The 17,639-nt window shown below is 48.2% G+C and overlaps 7 protein-coding genes across 7 annotated transcripts; 3 read left to right on the plus strand and 4 right to left on the minus strand.

Moving 5' to 3' along the window:
• Window positions 1–292: 292 nt before the first annotated feature.
• GGS22DRAFT_161936 (GAF domain-like protein) lies at window positions 293–1,322 on the minus strand. The gene is made up of 5 exons (XM_047961150.1): window positions 1,193–1,322; window positions 1,027–1,131; window positions 970–974; window positions 807–886; window positions 293–757 (listed from the first exon to the last, which is right to left on the minus strand). Exons 1-5 carry the CDS (start codon window positions 1,193–1,195, stop codon window positions 390–392), a joined length of 561 nt encoding a protein of 186 aa, XP_047819594.1. The 5' UTR covers window positions 1,196–1,322; the 3' UTR covers window positions 293–389.
• A 717-nt stretch (window positions 1,323–2,039) lies between these two features.
• On the plus strand, window positions 2,040–3,708 carry GGS22DRAFT_134236 (uncharacterized protein). The gene has a single exon (XM_047958536.1). It carries the CDS (start codon window positions 2,167–2,169, stop codon window positions 3,604–3,606), a length of 1,440 nt encoding a protein of 479 aa, XP_047819595.1. The 5' UTR covers window positions 2,040–2,166; the 3' UTR covers window positions 3,607–3,708.
• GGS22DRAFT_161939 (ArfGap-domain-containing protein) lies at window positions 3,301–6,637 on the minus strand. The gene is made up of 4 exons (XM_047961151.1): window positions 5,947–6,637; window positions 5,850–5,866; window positions 5,633–5,743; window positions 3,301–5,568 (listed from the first exon to the last, which is right to left on the minus strand). The coding sequence occupies exons 1-4, from the start codon at window positions 6,059–6,061 to the stop codon at window positions 3,811–3,813; spliced, it is 2,001 nt and encodes a 666-aa protein (XP_047819596.1). The 5' UTR covers window positions 6,062–6,637; the 3' UTR covers window positions 3,301–3,810.
• Window positions 6,638–7,674: 1,037 nt separating this feature from the next.
• On the plus strand, window positions 7,675–9,739 carry GGS22DRAFT_134243 (uncharacterized protein). The gene has a single exon (XM_047958537.1). It carries the CDS (start codon window positions 7,968–7,970, stop codon window positions 9,516–9,518), a length of 1,551 nt encoding a protein of 516 aa, XP_047819597.1. The 5' UTR covers window positions 7,675–7,967; the 3' UTR covers window positions 9,519–9,739.
• A 220-nt stretch (window positions 9,740–9,959) lies between these two features.
• On the plus strand, window positions 9,960–11,984 carry GGS22DRAFT_134254 (PLP-dependent transferase). The gene is made up of 2 exons (XM_047958538.1): window positions 9,960–11,104; window positions 11,159–11,984. The coding sequence occupies exons 1-2, from the start codon at window positions 10,094–10,096 to the stop codon at window positions 11,711–11,713; spliced, it is 1,566 nt and encodes a 521-aa protein (XP_047819598.1). The 5' UTR covers window positions 9,960–10,093; the 3' UTR covers window positions 11,714–11,984.
• On the minus strand, window positions 11,905–12,542 carry GGS22DRAFT_188051 (uncharacterized protein; the record flags this gene model as incomplete). The annotated part of the gene is made up of 2 exons (XM_047964675.1): window positions 11,905–12,025; window positions 12,265–12,542. The coding sequence occupies 2 exons, from the start codon at window positions 12,540–12,542 to the stop codon at window positions 11,905–11,907; spliced, it is 399 nt and encodes a 132-aa protein (XP_047819599.1).
• A 1,069-nt stretch (window positions 12,543–13,611) lies between these two features.
• On the minus strand, window positions 13,612–16,825 carry GGS22DRAFT_134273 (uncharacterized protein). Its single transcript, XM_047958539.1, has 2 exons — window positions 16,341–16,825; window positions 13,612–16,279 (listed from the first exon to the last, which is right to left on the minus strand). The coding sequence occupies exons 1-2, from the start codon at window positions 16,633–16,635 to the stop codon at window positions 14,154–14,156; spliced, it is 2,421 nt and encodes an 806-aa protein (XP_047819600.1). The 5' UTR covers window positions 16,636–16,825; the 3' UTR covers window positions 13,612–14,153.
• Window positions 16,826–17,639: the final 814 nt, after the last annotated feature.

The following is a 17,639-nucleotide window of genomic DNA, read 5'->3' on the forward strand; positions in this document are numbered from 1 at the left end:
GTGGGTGCATTTATGAATAGTATCCGGTGATCATAAAGCGAATACAATTATTTTACATGGAGTAAAAATATAGTAGAAAAGAATGAGTTTCGAGGAATAATTCCAGAATCTGAGAAGCTGTACGGCGTTGCGGAATAATACCTAGGACTCGCCTTAATCTGAAATGGTCTTTTGCTACAGGCTGCCTCAGCTATTGGAAGCCTTACCTATCGTGTATATAGAAAGCGCACCATACTAGAGCAAGGCATACTTAGGGCCAACCAATAATGAACCAAGATCGGTGAGATTATCACAGCTTGTCTGATCGTGGATTCCTAAATCGTTACTATTGGGGGTGGCTGAGCCTTTAGTCATATCAACAGCGAATAACTTCGTGTTCCCGCCAGTTATTACCAATCACAGCTTCGCCCGAGCAATTCTGCCAATTGCTCTAAATACTTCTTATCCACCTCATCAAATCCGTTAAGATCGGCGCAGTCGATATCGATAATAGCAACCAATTTCCTCGTCTTTTCTCCGTCGGTCCCGGTCTCTATCGTAATAGGAACTACGATCTCACTCTTGCTATCCCCATCGCATGCGATATGGCCAGGGAACTGCTCGACATCCGGAATTAACTGTGTTGTCTGAGTCTGCGCCGCTGTACCGCAAACCCCTTTACCGAAAGCGATAGTCTGACATGCTACTTTGCCTTGGAACGGACCAAGGATGAGTTGCAGTTTTGATGATGTTGCCCGCGGGTCGAGTGTGTAAAATCCTATGATGAGATTGTAAATCTAGGCTTTGCATCGAGGCGCATTACTAACCTGCCCAATTCACCTGGCTACTCGGATGTGGTAATGACTTATAGGCATGCCATAATAGCGATGCTGCATTGGCGAGATTGCTTTATAAGCACCATTAGTCGATTTGATCTTTTTTTTCAGCCTAGAAGTCGCCCTGGTTCTCTAGAAAGGTCCGGGAACGTACCACACCTAAGAGGCATAAGTATGAGTTTGACGCTCAACGTCAAGGACATAAACGTACCCAGTTTCTTTGACCATCAAGGAGACCTTCGGCTTGTATTAATACTTGCGTATAAGCCTGTTCTTTCGTCACCCCTTCCGCAAAGTTCGACGCATCAGCGTGTACCTGCCCAGGTGATAATATGAGTTAGATGTGAAATTTCTAAGCTGGATTTTAGTTTCCGAACCATTTTGCAGCTGTCCGGTCCCCGTCCTGAGTTCTGAACGAACTTTCAAATTTTCAAGGGATATGATAGTAAGATATACTTCGGATAATCGTCTAATTTATGTATAAGTAAAATATATGGTCGATTATAGTATAATTAATAGAGTTATAAGAGTGCAGATTGTGATTCGTGAGGGAAAAACGGATTTCATCTCGAGCGAGCACGCGATCGTTAGTTAATAGGGATCCACTTCAAGCCCGTGGTAAGCCCTATCGGCTGCCGAAACCTTACCCATATTTTCGGGACTCGAGAGACTTGGAAGTGTTACCGATGGAACACGGAGGAGTCGGTCTTTCTTCTGTTATTCCCGTACTTTCCGTCCGAGATCATCCGTATAGCAGGTCTATTGGTTGATTCATCCTCTCGTTGAAGAATGCCCCCAGAGTTTAGAGAATGAGACTAAGATTCGGAGAATTTGGTTCTAACACTAGGAATAATATGCTAAGTGGACTACTTTCTAACTTACGTATTAAAAACAACTCCTCATTCTGCGCCAACTAGGTCGAGGTAAAATCGAGATAATGATTCTACGCAAAAGAGAATCGGAACCCATCAGAATCTCTACAATATCCGGGGAAGACAGGGTGTCCGCCTAGCTAGAGTCCTCATTGGCCGAGTAACGCGGCGGGCGGCATGAAACCCCCTGAAATCTAGATTGTACACCCATTGCCTTTAGATCTTGGGGTCCAGATTAGGTAGCTGGAAAGCTCTCGGAACCAGATGTCCCGGATATCGTCACGAACCTATTATTCATGACAGATCTGCAGATATGGACCTCTTCTTTTTCTCTTATGCATGCAATGCTATCTTTGTCGATCTAGATTCAAACTTTCCAGAGTGAATATGCGTTGTCCTGAAATATTCTTACGAGTGGTAATCTAGAGAGATCTCATCTAAGGTATCATAAGAATGGGACAAACACACCAGCGGCTAGGATGACGTCGATACTCCGAACGCCCCAGCGCGTTTCAACCTCAAGTGCTCGCCTACGACAAGTCGTCATCATATCCGTCATCTGCCTAGCTCTCTACTGCTTCCTTCTCGTACCAGATCACAGTCTCGACTCATCACGATCCACCATCGTAGATACCTTTCCCCATTCTCACCCTCACCACCCGTCTAATCCCAATTCCAACCTCAACACCAACTCCAAGTCAAGCCCAGCATGGATATCAAAACACCCCCCTTCCCTCCTTAACAACCGACTCCTCAGCACCTCCCAATGCGCCGCCGCCTTCCCAGGCCTAACCCACGAAATCGGCCTCCAAGTCTCCAAGGGCCCCTTCACACTCTCCCGACGTCCGCACGACCTCGGCCCCCTCATAGCCCGGATCCGGAACAACCAACTCTTCATCCTCTCCTACGCGCGAAAATCCGACCTCTCAAAAGAGATGCTACAGCACCGCTCCGCAACCCTCCACCAAATCGCCACAGCCCTCCTAACCGCGCCCCCAGACGAACCGCTCCCCGACACAATAATCGCACTAAACCACGAAGACGACCCAATCTCCCCCTCACTATCCTACTCACGTCCCGCCGACCCAGCCTTCAACGGCCCCTCAAAGCGATACTTCGCCATGCCGCACTTCAGCCAATACTCCTGGCCCTCGCCCACAATCCACTCCCTCCCTTACGCCATCCAGCGCATCCACACCCTCGAATCCAGCCTCCCCTGGTCCCAAAAGCCGTCCCGCGCAATCTGGCGCGGAACAACCTGGTTCAACAACCCACGCGCCGGGCCCCTGCGGCAAACCCTCGTCTCCAGCAGTTCCGGCAAACCCTGGGCGGACATCGAAGCGCTGCACGCGAACCACAGCAACGCTTTGCCGATCTGGGATTTCTGCCGGTACCGCTACGTGATCCACACGGAAGGCGTAACCTACTCCGGGCGCTTCCAATACCACCAACTGTGCAACTCAGTAATCCTCACGCCTCCGATAGCATGGATGCAGCACCTAACGCACCTCTCGAAACCCGTCTTCAGCAGCTCCCTCCCGGGCGTAACACGCACACCTCCCTCCCACCCCCAATCCCAGAAACCAGCAGCGTACCCCGCGCCCTGGGTGCAAGCCGCATGGCCACGCTCGCACGACCCGGAGCGGGACGCGAACATAGTATTCGTGTCGCCAGACTGGACGGACTTAGAATCGACCATCGAGTGGTTGGAGCGCCACCCGCGGGTAGCGGAGGGGATAGCGCGGCGGCAGCGGGAGCTGTTCGATGGCGGGGGGTACTTCAGCGGCGCGGCGGAAACGTGTTACTGGCGGGCGCTGATCCGGGGGTGGAGTCGGGTGGTGAGGGTTGACGAGAGGGAGTTTGCGGGTTTGGAGGAGATGGCCTGGGAGGAGTTTAGTTTGAAAGAGATCCATAAGTAGGGAAGTAAGGAGGGATAGGATTGAGTTGGGGAAAGGAATTTGCGTTGATCGCGAGATATTGGATGAGTCACCTAAGAAAAAAAACGTGGGGTTGAGACATCGAATCTGGAAGATTTCAGAATTAGAACTTTTACTGGAAGATCATTATTATGGTACACCTTGTGACTATTATATTATATACACACAGCAGCCCACCTCGTTTCATTACATGCTCCTTGCGCTCAGGCTCGCGAACGCGTCTGGGCTGTGCCGACCGTTATTCCAAGCCATCTCCATCCCGAGCGTCATGCTTTCCCGACTCCTTGCGCCCGAAGAAGCAGAATTAAGGTTGTTGTGCGGCGCAAACGGGCTCGGAGCTGCGGGTGCCGGTGTATGTGCGGCTTGAGTTGCTGCACTGTTCATAAAAGGGTTATTGGTTCCTGACAAAGGTGATGGAACGTTTTGTTGCGGATGCGCCTGTGGATGTGCTGACGTAGGAAAAGGGTTCGTCTCAGTACTGGGTATGCTCTGATCCTGGCTTTGCTGCTTGGTCGGAGCTAGTTGAGGGTAGTTATATAGAGCCATGATAGAAGCTGTGTCTGCTCTCTGAGGCTGTTGGTAAGCCGGCTGAGGTTGACTCGCAACCTGTACCAGTGGTTGTGGATCGTACCATTGCTGCTGGGTTGGGTGGAGCTGAGGCTGGGGTTGCGGTTGCGGTTGAGATTGTACCGCCGGGGTAGGAGATTGTGCGTACTGATTCGTCGCGAAGAATGGGTTACTCGCATACGGCGAATGCGGCGAGTTATAGAAGTTTTGCTGCGACTGTTCGGGGATTTGGTTCAGAGTTGGCGACGCGATTCTAGTCGGCGATCTGGTGAAGGGATTGGTAGCAAATGACCCTTGGTTTTGAGTTTGAAACGGCGAGGTGTTCAATGAAAGAGTCGGGTCTGGGGTTCTAGGGGCTTGTAGGAAGGGGTTGTAAGTTTGTGGTGATTGAGTTGGAGCAGCCGGCTGAGGGTATGTTTGGTGACTATTAAAGGGGAACGATGTGTAGCTCTGGCCTTGTGGGATCGGAGGAGTCATCGATTGCGAATAGAACGACTGCGATGCTGGCTGAGGAGTCGGTACTCCGCCAGTATGGTGAGGGAAGAGTGCTTGTTGCTGTGTTGGTACGAGTGATAGGTTTTGTAGGCTCTGGTTTAAATTGAACTCGGCTTGCTGGCTTGGCATCCCAAATGGGTTCGAGTTTGAAGCGTAAAAGGGGTTTCTGTTCTGTAGAGTTCCTGTTGATTGTGAGGACTGAGGCGGTGCTGGCTGTATGTCCCATGGGTTGTTTGACATAGTACTGGCCGGACTCGGTGCAGCAGGCGGGCTGGATTTAGATAGCCCAATTGGAGGTCGTGGAGACGTGGGTGTAGGTTGGGGAGTCAAAGACCTAGAGGAACCGGGCAAGGAACCATCCCGAGATGGCAGAGGCAATGAAGGTCCACCACCTTCCCCAAGCCGCACCAGTGCCTCCACTGTCTTTTCAAGATTACCATTCACGCCCTTTAGAATCATAGCATTACGTTTGTCGTCCACGAACCCCATATCCCTAAGCTGCGTCAACTTTTGTGCCGTAGCCTCCGGACTATCTTGATGTACACTGGCCCCGAAAACCTTAGACGCCTTGTTGCTTTGTTGGTTGCGTTGGGTGTCATGGGAACCGAAAGCACTCTCTCGCGCACGCGTATCCTTCTTAGATCGGAAGGAGAAGAAACGACTGCCTGTCTTAGGTGGTAAGGGCGGCGGAGTACCTTCGTCAGAACTTCCGGTATTATGCTTTTTCGTGCCATTCACAGCTGTTGTTGTTTGTACATACTTAGCCCTTATGAATCGTTCCATGGCAGAGTCGGCTTCGTCAGCATCGATGGGCATCGGGGGTTTCTTGTTTTGAGAATTGTAAATCTTGTTAGACGCAACGTTTCCCACCCGTTTCATGCTCTATAAGCACCGTTAGCCACAACCAACTCCCTTCTAACACGTTGTGACGCCAGATGATTCGTACCTCAACCTGTTCATTCGACCAACTATCCATGCTAAGCGACTTAACCTTGGAGATATGCGTGCCCAATTTGCGATGGATAGCAGCGCATCGCATGCAAAGGAACACACCCAACTACAAGAATTTTAGTTTCAAGTTCGTATTAATTAATTCGGGGATAAGTGGTCGTCGCGATGATTTGAGAGCGGTCATGTTAAGGGTCTATTAATTAAGCACGTACATTCCATGATGCCCAAGCTTAAAGGTGCAACGTCAGCGATAGGTCCCAATAGTCTTAGGAACAAAACAAAGCAACAAGCTCCATGAGCAACACTTACCTGGGTTTCTCGCTTGACAATCGGCACAAAAATTGTTTCCCGGTACATCATGTACGAGATCTTGCAATACCTTCTCGTTGCGCGCCTGTTGGCGCTTGCTCATAATCCCAGACATTTTGGCGCTTCCTAGTATAAGTCGGTAATTGATGCTCTCGTGAGCATCAGTTGAGGATAACGAAGGTAGATTCGGTTACACTGGCGCCGCGGCTGAAAATTGGAAAAAAGTCGGGCTTACGATACAACCAACTAGGAAAATCGCGTGGAGGCTGGGAGACGAATGGACGAATGGACGAATGGACGAATAGACGAATGCACGACTGAGGCCAAAGGAGCCAAAAGAGGGTATGTCGCTGTTTGGTTATAGGTCAGGGGGGGTTAGTCCTCGATTTGGATTAGGGCTTCATCAGCATCCCATCGGCTGGTCAATTCATTATGATTTGTGAAAAAAAAGAAGACTACAAGCGAGAAGTAAGGGAATGGAGTCCAAAGTAGTACGTTCGCTAAGGGCGAACGACCTTGTCAAAGCCAAACTCATTCAAACTCCAAGACGTGAAAAGAGAAAATAATGAAAATAGCGAGAGGAAGTTGGAGAGGAGGAAAAAAAATAATTGTCTCCTAATGCTAATGCTAAAGTCATTCTCTACTCCGAACGGACTTGGAAGAAAGGATCGACGGGGCTCACAGACTCAGGTCTGGATCGCAATGACTTTTGGAAAGAAGAACGACTAGGAGCTCCATAAAAAGAAAGGAGAACATTGGAGACTTGGCTATACAAAGGTACTTAAACCTGCCCCGAGCTTTAATCTTGCAAGGTTTCTAGGTTTTACAAGGTTTAGCTCGCCTGCTTTCTGACTGCTTTGACTCGGTCCCTAAACCTCGTTGAGCTTAGTACCGGTTAACACCTAAATACGCCTAACAGTTCCTGGCCGTTCCTAGCAGTCCCAGCCCACCGGCCGCCTAATAATTCAAGCTTATTTAGGTGCTGTTGTGCTATTATTAACATTGAAGTCCTCTAACTATCCTATCGATAACCGCGATAACCGTAAAGTTCAAGTTTGACAGAACCTTGGAAGTTTGGTAGAGTTAGATTTGTTGCATACATGCAACTCTTGTGTGCTTCAACTTCGTAAACTTCTCAGGTTTATCTGCATAATGCATATCATTGATCATCTTTCCTGTGATGTGCGAGTTTAACGGTGAAGGTTTATTTTTACCTCTGTTTCTGATGATATCGTTGTGGCTTTCTCTTTTTATTTCCAAGTTTGTTACATCTCAACACCATCAAAACAAACCCAGTCATTTCATTAAGCCTTCGAATAAAGCTATTGTTATTCGCCCTTTCATAGGTAGACTTTCTCTTAACAAATTTGATATCATTTAGAACATATTATTTTATTTCGTTGAGATCCATGGATGGATATATATTTCTATGGCTTCAAATTCTTATGTTGTCGGTACCTAGCAGCCAGTGGTTGGAAGATTACCTACGGTATTTTGAGGTTTTAGGTATCTCTTCCCGCCATCAGCCTCACTCAACCCAACTTACCGTGACAATTCAGCAAATATAATTAGGTAGCATCTGACATTTAAGTCGCTATCGATGAATCTTCCCACAACCCAGGTAGTATTATTGCTACCCTCTATCGGCGGTATGGCGAATCCAGACTCGTGTACGTTAACGAACCTAGCATTCTGAAAGCAGGCTGAGAGACTCGTGGCCAACTGCAAGGTCGGTATCGGGACAATCTAGAATAACCTGTCGCGAAAAGCAGGCTGAACGCCAGCCATCTATAGTGTTTACACGTTAAGATTTTTTATAGGGTGTTAGAACCACCTGCGTGTGTGTTCGCCCTCCTACCGACCTGATTAAAATATATAAAAAATAAAATAAAAAAGGATGATGAGTACGGCCACCAGAGTGTCCCGCTCGTCTTGTGGAAACTAACCTTCTCCCAAGTTTGATAGCTACAACATTACCAAACTAGTGTTAATCTACTACATTTTATCTCTTCATCTTAACTATGAAGTCGCCTTCAGTTCCGGTATCAAGCCTATGCGCCTGGTTGATACTCACCAATCTGTGTGAATCTTCCAGTTTTAAGCCGAACTGCACTTTACCAACTACCGATACCAATTATGTCTCTGGGTCCACTATTCGCAGTACTCTAGGTATCCTCTGGAACTGTACCTCGGTCATCATCCTCTGCACATGGAATATTCAACATCTTAACGTCCCTGCATTCCGCCGAGCCGACGGTATCAAGAAAGTATGGATCGCCATCGTAGCACTTACTACGAGAGTCAAATGGATGGTCTTCACGATTTTCGTTCCGGAATATTTCGTGGGTAAAGCACTGAGTGAGCTCTGCGCTGCTTATTACACATCTATTGAGATGAAGGATCAAGAATATATGGCTGGTAAAGAATGGGGAATTGTTCATTCTTATTTGGCAAATATGGGATATTTCGTTCTCGACACTCAACAACTTGAATTCGATGCTACGCCTTCCACATCCCCTGACGACCAATCGTCGATGCACTCCACGTCAGAGCCTAAAGAACACCCTCAAAGACATGAAGTGCTTCCTAGTCAAGATGATACCCTGGAGCCTCAAGTGGTCGATACGCCTTCCTTGAATCATTCGCCCCATGAAGCTCGAATCAATAGAATGGCACAAAAGCCGACGATGACACGTTCAGTTAAAATTAATATCCATCGCCTCAAGTACCGCTACTGGGCACTGTCTTCTTCGCAATGGCAATATTTGTTCGAAAATGAAATTGCCGCCGTACCAAATATACCGTCTATATATCTAGAGAGGCTTGACAAAGGGGGGATGCTAGTCAAATTGCTTGCTGTGGGCCAGGTTAGCTACCTAGTCATTCAGCTTATCTCCCGCAAAATACAGGACCTCCCTTCTTCACAGCTCGAGATAGGAACACTTGCATTCTCAGTATCGAGCCTCATTACGTATGGTTTATATTGGAAACATCCGCAGGGTGTTGATGTTATACATATCATCCCAACAACGGGTAAAAGGCTAGATGGTTGGGATATAGCTGAGTTGGCTCAACTCGGACCTAAATCAATGTGGAACAAACTGAGGACGAAGAGCGATTTTGACCCGGAGCTCGGTCCAAGTCCAATCCCAAATGACAGCAGCCATTACGAAGAGCATATTTGGACATTTGGGACGATTTTCAGCGGAATCCCCTTTGGCGGTCTTCATTGCCTCGCATGGAGATTTCAATTTCCGACTACGGTAGAAGCTGTTCTCTGGAGGGTCTGCTCGGTTGTTACGACTTGTCTACCTCTGGTCGCGATGATCCCCCTTTTAATATGGCTAGGATTCATCGTTATGGAACATGAGGGCCTCACTAAAGATAGCCTCAGATTAGATGGAAAGTTTGGGACTTTCCGGCTGACTACCGCTTACATCGTTCTGATGCTTTTACTCATATATTTCTTAGCGAGGCTTTTTCTCCTGTGTGAAATGATACGGTGCCTATTTTACCTCCCACCTGAAGCATTCATTGACACTTGGTCCAACGCTTTTCCACACTGGGGTTGAGTCAGGGACGAATCAACGTACATTATCTTTTATTGCATTCAGGTTATTTGTTAGGCGACGTTGGGTTCCCTCTTTACGATACACTTCGAATCTTGAGCAAATACAATCTTATCTCAGGTACCTCTAAGTCATTATAAAGTCCTATTTAATACCACCCATGGCAAATATGTTGTAAATTTCCACTCTGAGATAATATCATCTTGTTACTGTTTTATTCCCACTAACATAAATGAATTAGTAAATCAATTTAGATCTATAAAGTAATCGAAACTGACGAAACATTACAAGATTGACGGCCCGCGCCCTTTGGACTACAACACCCAAAGGCAATATCTTGCGATCGATACGTAGAAAAAAAATGGTGACACAATTCCAACAAAACTGTTGAGCATAAAAAGTCCTAGGCCTAAAATTCAATTCCGTCGTTGGAGTATTACATAAGAGAAATTACCCCTATTTAAACTACAACAAATTTTCATCGCATTTTCACCTCTTCCTCACCTCACCTTTCCCCTCAATTACAAACCAAGCTGTCCATAAAATCACTATCTGGTACCTCTAACCCACCCCCCAAAATGGACACAGAAACCCTCCTCCAAAAATCCTACACCCAGATCCGCGCCGCCGCTAGCGTTCCCCCAGGCACCCAAGCCCGCACCCTCCCCCTCTCCAGCGCCATACACACTGCACGAACCTCACTCAACCCCCTCCCCACAACCCCCCTCGGCCCTCTCCCCACCCTAAACCACCTAACCAACACCATCGCGCCCGCGCTCCCCGGGCACAACCGAAGCGGGCGCTACTTCGGCTTCGTAACCGGGTCCACCCTGCCGATCGCCGAAGCAGCAGATAATCTCGCCACAGCCTTCGACACAAGCGTGCAAGTGCACTTACCGGAACAGAGTATCGCGACCGAAGTCGAGGACGTAGCGTTACGATTGCTACTCCGACTTCTCCACCTAAGCCCAGAGTCAGGCTTAGAGAAAGCAGGAGAAGATGCGGGGATAGAGTGGGAAGGCAGGACATTCACGACGGGAGCGACGGCGAGTAATATCCTCGGCCTGGCGTGCGGGCGGGAGGAGGTAGTGCGGATGAGGTTGCCGGATGGGAGCGAGGGAACGGTGGGGGAGGTAGGGATTCTAGGGGCGTGTGCGGAGGCGGGGGTTAGGGAGATTCGGGTTTTGACTAGTATGGGACATAGCTCTTTATCGAAAGCGGCGTCTGTGGTGGGGCTTGGGCGGCGCGCGGTGAAGGAGTTGCCGTATAGTGAGGCGGAGCCGTGGAGGTTGGATTTGGAGGCTGTGGAGCGGGAGTTGAAGCGCGCGGAAGAGGGGGTTGCGTGTATTGTGGCGATTAGCGCCGGTGAGGTTAACACGGGCCGGTTTGCTACGAGTAGTTTGGGGGAGATGAGGAGGTTGAGGGAGTTGGCGGATCAGTATAAGGCTTGGATACATGTCGATGGCGCATTTGGAATCTTCGCCCGTGCTCTACCAGATACGGAGGAATTTGCCAAGTTACGAGAATCTACGGCGGGTCTTGAGCTTGCGGATAGTATTACCGTTGACGGACATAAATTACTTAATGTCGTAAGTCATAACCCCTATTCCTCATTCATCCGTTTATTCTGATCGAAAGCCTAGCCCTATGACACCGGCATATTCTTCACCCGGCGCTCCTCAACCCTCCATGCCGTCTTCCAAAACCCAAACGCGGTATACCTTACACCCTCCGGATCCGGCCCCACCATTCCCAGCCCGCTTAACATCGGCATCGAGAACTCGCGACGCTTCCGCGCGCTGCCTGTGTACGCCGTTCTCCTCAGCGAAGGGCAACCCGGGATTGCCGAGATGCTCGCGCGTATGGTGCGGTTAGCCCGGGGCGTAGCCCACGCCCTCGTATCCCCAGACGAAAAGTTGAATCTAAGAGACGACTACGAACTCCTACCTAACTCGAGCGCAGCGGAGAGCACACACGTGATAGTCCTATTCCGTGCGCGAGACGAGGGGTTGAACAACGTACTAGTGAAAAAGATCCAGGACTCGGGTGAATGGTACGTGAGCGGGACTAAGTGGAAGGGGGAGTCCGCGTGTCGGATCGCAGTGTCGAGCTGGAGGGTTAATGTTGAGGAGGATCTGGAGTTTGTGAAGAGTAGGCTGGCTAGTATAGCTAAGGAATGGAAAGAGAGCGGCAGGTAAAGGTCTCGAGAGGTAAGAGGTAGTGGTTAGGATATAGACATATTTCGGCTGGGCAAAAGGGTAAAATTAGGTGCATAAAAGTACTCATAAGTTGAATGCAAGGAAATCCCCTTAGAGATGCCGGTCCACATAATTGTATTAGTCGTGCTGACGAAGCTAGTCTCTCATCTAAGCCGTTGAGTTATTCGAACTCAGAAAGATCTTGGGTAATGAATGAGGGCCGTTTCTTCTTCGCGTATAAAAACATGGCTAACCTGGTAGATGAGGTATGCCTCCTGGAAGAGATGCGGCGTGATATGCCTATCAATTGAACTACCTCATAGTGAGAATTTTCAACTGAGGTTATGTCGTGGGCATCTTCTCAGGATCGAAACCCGACTCGCTTCATCGTAGCATATTCGTCGATTGTATGGTGGTATCTTAGTCGCTGGAAATAATCGACTTGTTCAATAAGAAGACACCGAACGTGTATTCGAAGCCTTTCTTTCCTTCCCATAATACATTTCCCACAAGTCCATAACCTAGAGCATCATCGCCTCCCTCATCCAAACTTCCGACTCCCACCCTTCTTCTTCGCAGCCTCGTCCTTATCCGCACCCTTTAACCTCCCCTTCCCAATCAACTCCAGGTGTCCCGCCCTCTCACCGAGTAGTTTCTCCGTCTTAGCAACCATACCCGCCGCGAACTTCTTCTGCATCTTATCCGCGGCAGAGCCCTTCTTCGCTTTCGTCACGCGCGTGCCTTTCTTCGAAGGTTGGGGCTTGGCTTTCCTTCCCGCGGACGCGGGGGCGGCGGAGGCTTTCCTGGGTTTGATAGCGCCTTGAGCCATGGCTCTTTCTGCCTTAATCTACCTAAGTAGATTGGCACTCGGACCGGTTGGATAGGACGGTAGGATGGTTCGTCGGGTGATGGATGACTTAGCCGACCGAGTTGGCTTCTGGATTCTGGTTCGGACGTCTGCGCTTCCGTTCTATTCTGCTCGGTCGCTCCCCAACAAATATTCGGATTCAGGTTCTCCCAAATTTAGACAATCGGTAGCCGGTGACCAAGACACGTATCGTACGACGAAATCTCTAAACCGTCTTCGCCTAACCCAACAACCTAATTCGAACCTCTCCTAATTTAGGAAGACTCAGTTCTAAACCCGGAGTTCCTCGTCGTCGTCGAAAGGCGTACGTTGGCGGTGGCAGTGCTCATCCGGGAACCGTTCCGAGGAGTGTTATTTTCTGCGAAAGAAAAGTCTGCCGCTGGTGTCGCACTGCAGCAGATAAAAAAAAAAAGGTCACCTACTAGTGCCCCACCCGCAGAAACCTTAAAAAGATTTCTATAATAGCGGGAAAGCGGGGTCTAGCTCCCGTTGCGCTAAGCCTCGTTGCCCCACCACAGTCCACAGCTCAAGGTCCCCGCCCGGTGAACAACAAGCTGCAAGCCGCCGGAAGCCCGGATAGCTAAGCTGCGGCAGGTACAAGGGGGCTGTGAAGTAGGTGATAACGTGGATCTTGTGTAAGATATGTGCATGAATGAGTATGAGTGATTCTAGATCCAAATATATCTATTTGTTATTCTCATACCTAACTTATGGTGCAAATGAGCTACACGATGGATCATCTAAATTCTACGCACGTAAGTGTAAATACTGATCTAATTAAGACTCGACATGAGATGTACCTGTATTCCAACTAATCGGAGTTAAGGCTGTATGTCTCGGCACATTTGTAGTCCGGATATTGAATAATACTTCTCAGCCTGCATTGAGAAATGCCAAGCGTATATGTTCACACCATGAGACAAGTGACAAGATGCCGGTGAAATGTTTACAGCTAAAAAAAAAAGGAAAAAGAAATAGTTACGTAAAATATGATTCTTAATCGCTTCAATAGGCTCGTAACAATCTGTAGGTAATTTGATAAATTCTGTTGATTGATTTTTTCCCGAGTCTACCATTTTGTAGCCCCGTCTAAGTATAATACACTATCCTCACACTTTAGCTTCAAGGCAAGCTATTCTATATATACAAACTGACATGCAGCAAAAATGCAGCGAGTGCGTCCTGCGAGTAACAGTTGGGTATCGCATCACCATTCCTTCCGACCCTGTCCTTTAAACCTTTAAACCTTTGAACACCCCGTTAACTCCGAATCAACTAACCTTATTTTCCCATACCAAAATGTTGGCCAAGTCTCTAGACGCTATAGATTAAAAAAAAGCTTATATGAATATCCGTGAATGCGATATATATTTGTACAATGCCACCGGATGATAATCGTCAATGGGACAGAAAAGAAAGTAGGTTGACTAATGTGGCAAATGGGGTATATATGATGCAATATGATCAATGATGAGTAATGCGCGATGTCGATAAATGAATGGGTTGGAAGAAGGAGATGAGAAAAGAGTGTGCTTCGTATGCGTAATCCAAAATTAAAGTGCGATTATCGCTTCACTGTACGTTTAGGTACAGGTCATCGCCGTGTCTTGTCGGAGTTAGTTTTGGCTGCCATGTTGGCGTGTGGGGTAAGGAGCCTTTAGCTGAAGAGAGGTTTGCGGTATCTGGAGTAAGTTGGTCCCTATGCATCTTCCATCGGTCCTTCTTATTACCTGGAACAAGCGCCAGTGCAGCCGCTTTGCCATCCCCGACTCGCTTAGCCAAGAGCGCGCTGGTACCTGAAGGCGCTGAATCTTTGTTTTTGAAGCTCAAAGGAGAAACTGCACGTGCCACATGGGGACGTCCTTCTCCGTTACTAGATCGCGACGACAACGGAGATGGTGTTGGGAATTTCTCGTTTGAAAGGTTAGGCGAAAATCCTGAGCCGGACGTTTGCATTGGCGGTGTCCGAAGCCTCTCGGAAGCTGGGGCCTCGACGCTGGGGGGCTTTGGTGAAAAGCGCGATAGAGGGCTCTGGATAAGCGGCCGGCCTACATCAATCCGCGGCCTTGGCAAATCAGCCTCAACGTGTGTATGTGATGAACTTGACGTTAGAGACCTCTGCGAATGCTTAGTATTTAAGGGTCGTGGATAAGCTGAGCCAGCATCCTCATCAAGAAGAGCAGCGCCTTTCAATGTTGGGCTAGGTTGGCCAGGAGGTGAAGTTGCGAAGCTCGGTACCTTTGGTAAATCGACATGTAAATTGGTTCGATTGAGTCGTTCCGACATTTTTGGATGTTTAACTGGAATTCTTCTAGGCGATTCTGCGACAGTCGAGAGATGGTCGAAAGGAATTTCTTCGTCAAGTGGGCTAGACGAACAACTGTTGATAGTTGTAGCAGATTCATGGGTCATCATCGTGTCTGACCGAGTAAGTTGAGCTGTGCTGTTCTTCCGAGATTTATTGTTATTCCTTGCGCGACCTAAAAACCGGGAACTACGGCGAACGGCGCTGGCCTGTGAATACACACTTGATGAGCGGTTGAGTGGCCTATCATTTGGAGCTTGAGCCAAAAATGCTGGTTGAGGTCTCATGTGCAGTGCAGAAGCAGCCGAAATTGCCGCTGCCATTTTTATAGCTTGTTCCTCCTTTATCTCTTGTGGTGATTTTGTCATCGGCGTGTACGTATCCAGTTCTGCCACTTCCGTAAGTTGTATTAACTGGGTCTGCGAATTATTCTTATTTAACACCCAATTTCCTCGCCTGTCATCAAAATAAAGCGGATTTCCTGACTGAGGTCCATTTTCTGGTATTGATGGTCGTTGCCATGCCTGATCCCCTTCTACGACCTCGGTATCTATATCAGCAAATGCGGTATTGGTCGTCATGATGCTCGTCCTATCAGTACGTTGCGTCCGCGAAGAAGCCATCCGTGTGACTGCAGCCCGTGGCCGTGATAATGGCTCCGGTGGAGGAGGAGGTCGAACTGGAGGTATTTTTATATTTAATGACGGTTTGGCTGGAAGTAGTCGTGAACGTGGTCTGCGAGCCGGGATCTCCGGCGATCCCGCGGGAGTTGTATTTTGAGAACGAGTAACCGCGAGGCTTGTGTATTCCTCGCTAGGATTGGGCGTATGAAAGGGGTTACTGGGTGAAATAGGATTTGGGGTAGGACTAGGAAATCGTGATGGTGGTGGCGCAAGATATGGACGGGGATCTGAGTTGCTAGTGGAAAATCTGCTGAAAGGCGCCGATATAACCATAGGACCAGTGTTCTTAGAACTTGATGTCCCTGGCTTATTTTTGTCGTCCCCTGTGTGGAGAAGTCCATCTTCAAGGTCTGGAAAATTTCGTTTGCGAAAATGTCTGGCGACGAGGATTGCGATGAAAGTAATCAGGATGGCCCCAGTAACGCCAACAATGATACCAGCAACCTGAGCACCGTTAAGAGTAGGCGACGGGGCAGGTGTAGATGAGGGAGCTGCGGGGTTTGTTGTAGCTGCCATTGAAATTGTACTGGATGCTGTCGGTGCAAGAATAGATGTTACTGTTCCGGTCTCTGTCCCTGTTGGTGATAAGATGATCGATGCTGAGCCTCCAGTTGGACTATCAGCAATGGTGGCTGTCAGAACAGAATGTGTATTAGGCAATGAGTTTGTGGTCTGATTACACATAAGATAGGCATCATGCTTCACGGAACCTAGCATTATATTAGTCAATGCCCTGGCAGACATACCGAGGCTTAGGGTTCATATACTCACCACCGGTGACATTTTCATTACACACTCCTCGTTGCACTTCTGCACTGATACATTGTAATGCTCCCTCTCCAAGCGTATATCCTGAACTTGACTTCGCTGTACATAGACATTCCAATGTTGGCTTCGATGCACATCCTGACGATGGAAAGTTGGCCTGTATGAAAGATTCCAAGCAGGGTTGGGCGCAAATCGGAACAAAATTTTGGATATCGTCACCGAGCTCGACGGCGGCGGTAAAGCCGACTAGTATCGTCGTCCATACTAATATATAACGGGCTAAAGAGTCGAAAGCCATCCTTCTCGAATATGTCTTGAGGATCTGTCAGTATAGGATATTCTCATAGCCGACCCCAGTTCTGTTTTAGTTTTATGGGGAGACACATTGCATCCTTTGATCTTCAGAGACTACTCATGAAATCATAGATCTCGAGGCCTCCCCGGTAGAACCAAAAAGAAGAGCAATGACGATAAAGTGTTTCAAGATAACACTTTTGTGGCCTCGACCTGGGTTATGCGATGTTATAAGGCCGACTGGACTAACCTATGAGAGAAGAAAAGGCTTAATAAGAAAGGACCAGCATTACAACATGTTGGTTCTGCACAGCCTACCAAGGAAGTGAAGGACGCCTAATCCAGGAAATTATATAATAGCAAAAGGGTAGGAAATGGAGAAGTACACGAAGGAAGGCAAGGATTAAGGAATTAAGGAAAAAAAGGAGCCTGTTAGAGAAGGTGATAACAAGCTAACAAGAGAATAGGAATGGTGATATGAAGGGGGCCGAGACTGGTCAGAAGAATAAGACCGTCCTGGGCCTCACCATGTATATGACCTTGTCTATGATGAACGATCGAAAGTGTAGTATCCATGCCGATGACGCTACCGGCGATTAAGCCACGTTATGAGCGACTAGGATTGGACGCCATTGACAAGTAATAGACACGAATGATACCTAAAACCTATCGAATGAGTAGCACTGATGGTTAACGTTCGAGGTACGAAAATACATCAGCAAGCACGCAGGCAGTTGAACCACAGCCATGGACCATGAAAGGCGGCCATGGCAATGCTTGCATGTTGACTTGCTTGCAGCTTGCTGGTTGCAGAAAGGTACCATGTTGTTCGCATGCGAAGTCGGGTTAATTACAGATACCATATATCCGGAATGGAGGTGAATGGCCGTGAGTCTATTGGTATTTTGGTACGATAGCTCGAAGTAGGAGCGTCAAGTGAGTAAATCAAATCCTGTGTAGGTGTAGGTTCAATAATTGCGAGTGCGAGTAGGATCGGGCTAAAGCAAG

This window comes from Annulohypoxylon maeteangense, assembly GCF_022496945.1.
Source record: "Annulohypoxylon maeteangense strain CBS 123835 unplaced genomic scaffold GGS22scaffold_7, whole genome shotgun sequence".
NCBI lineage: Eukaryota > Fungi > Ascomycota > Sordariomycetes > Xylariales > Hypoxylaceae > Annulohypoxylon > Annulohypoxylon maeteangense.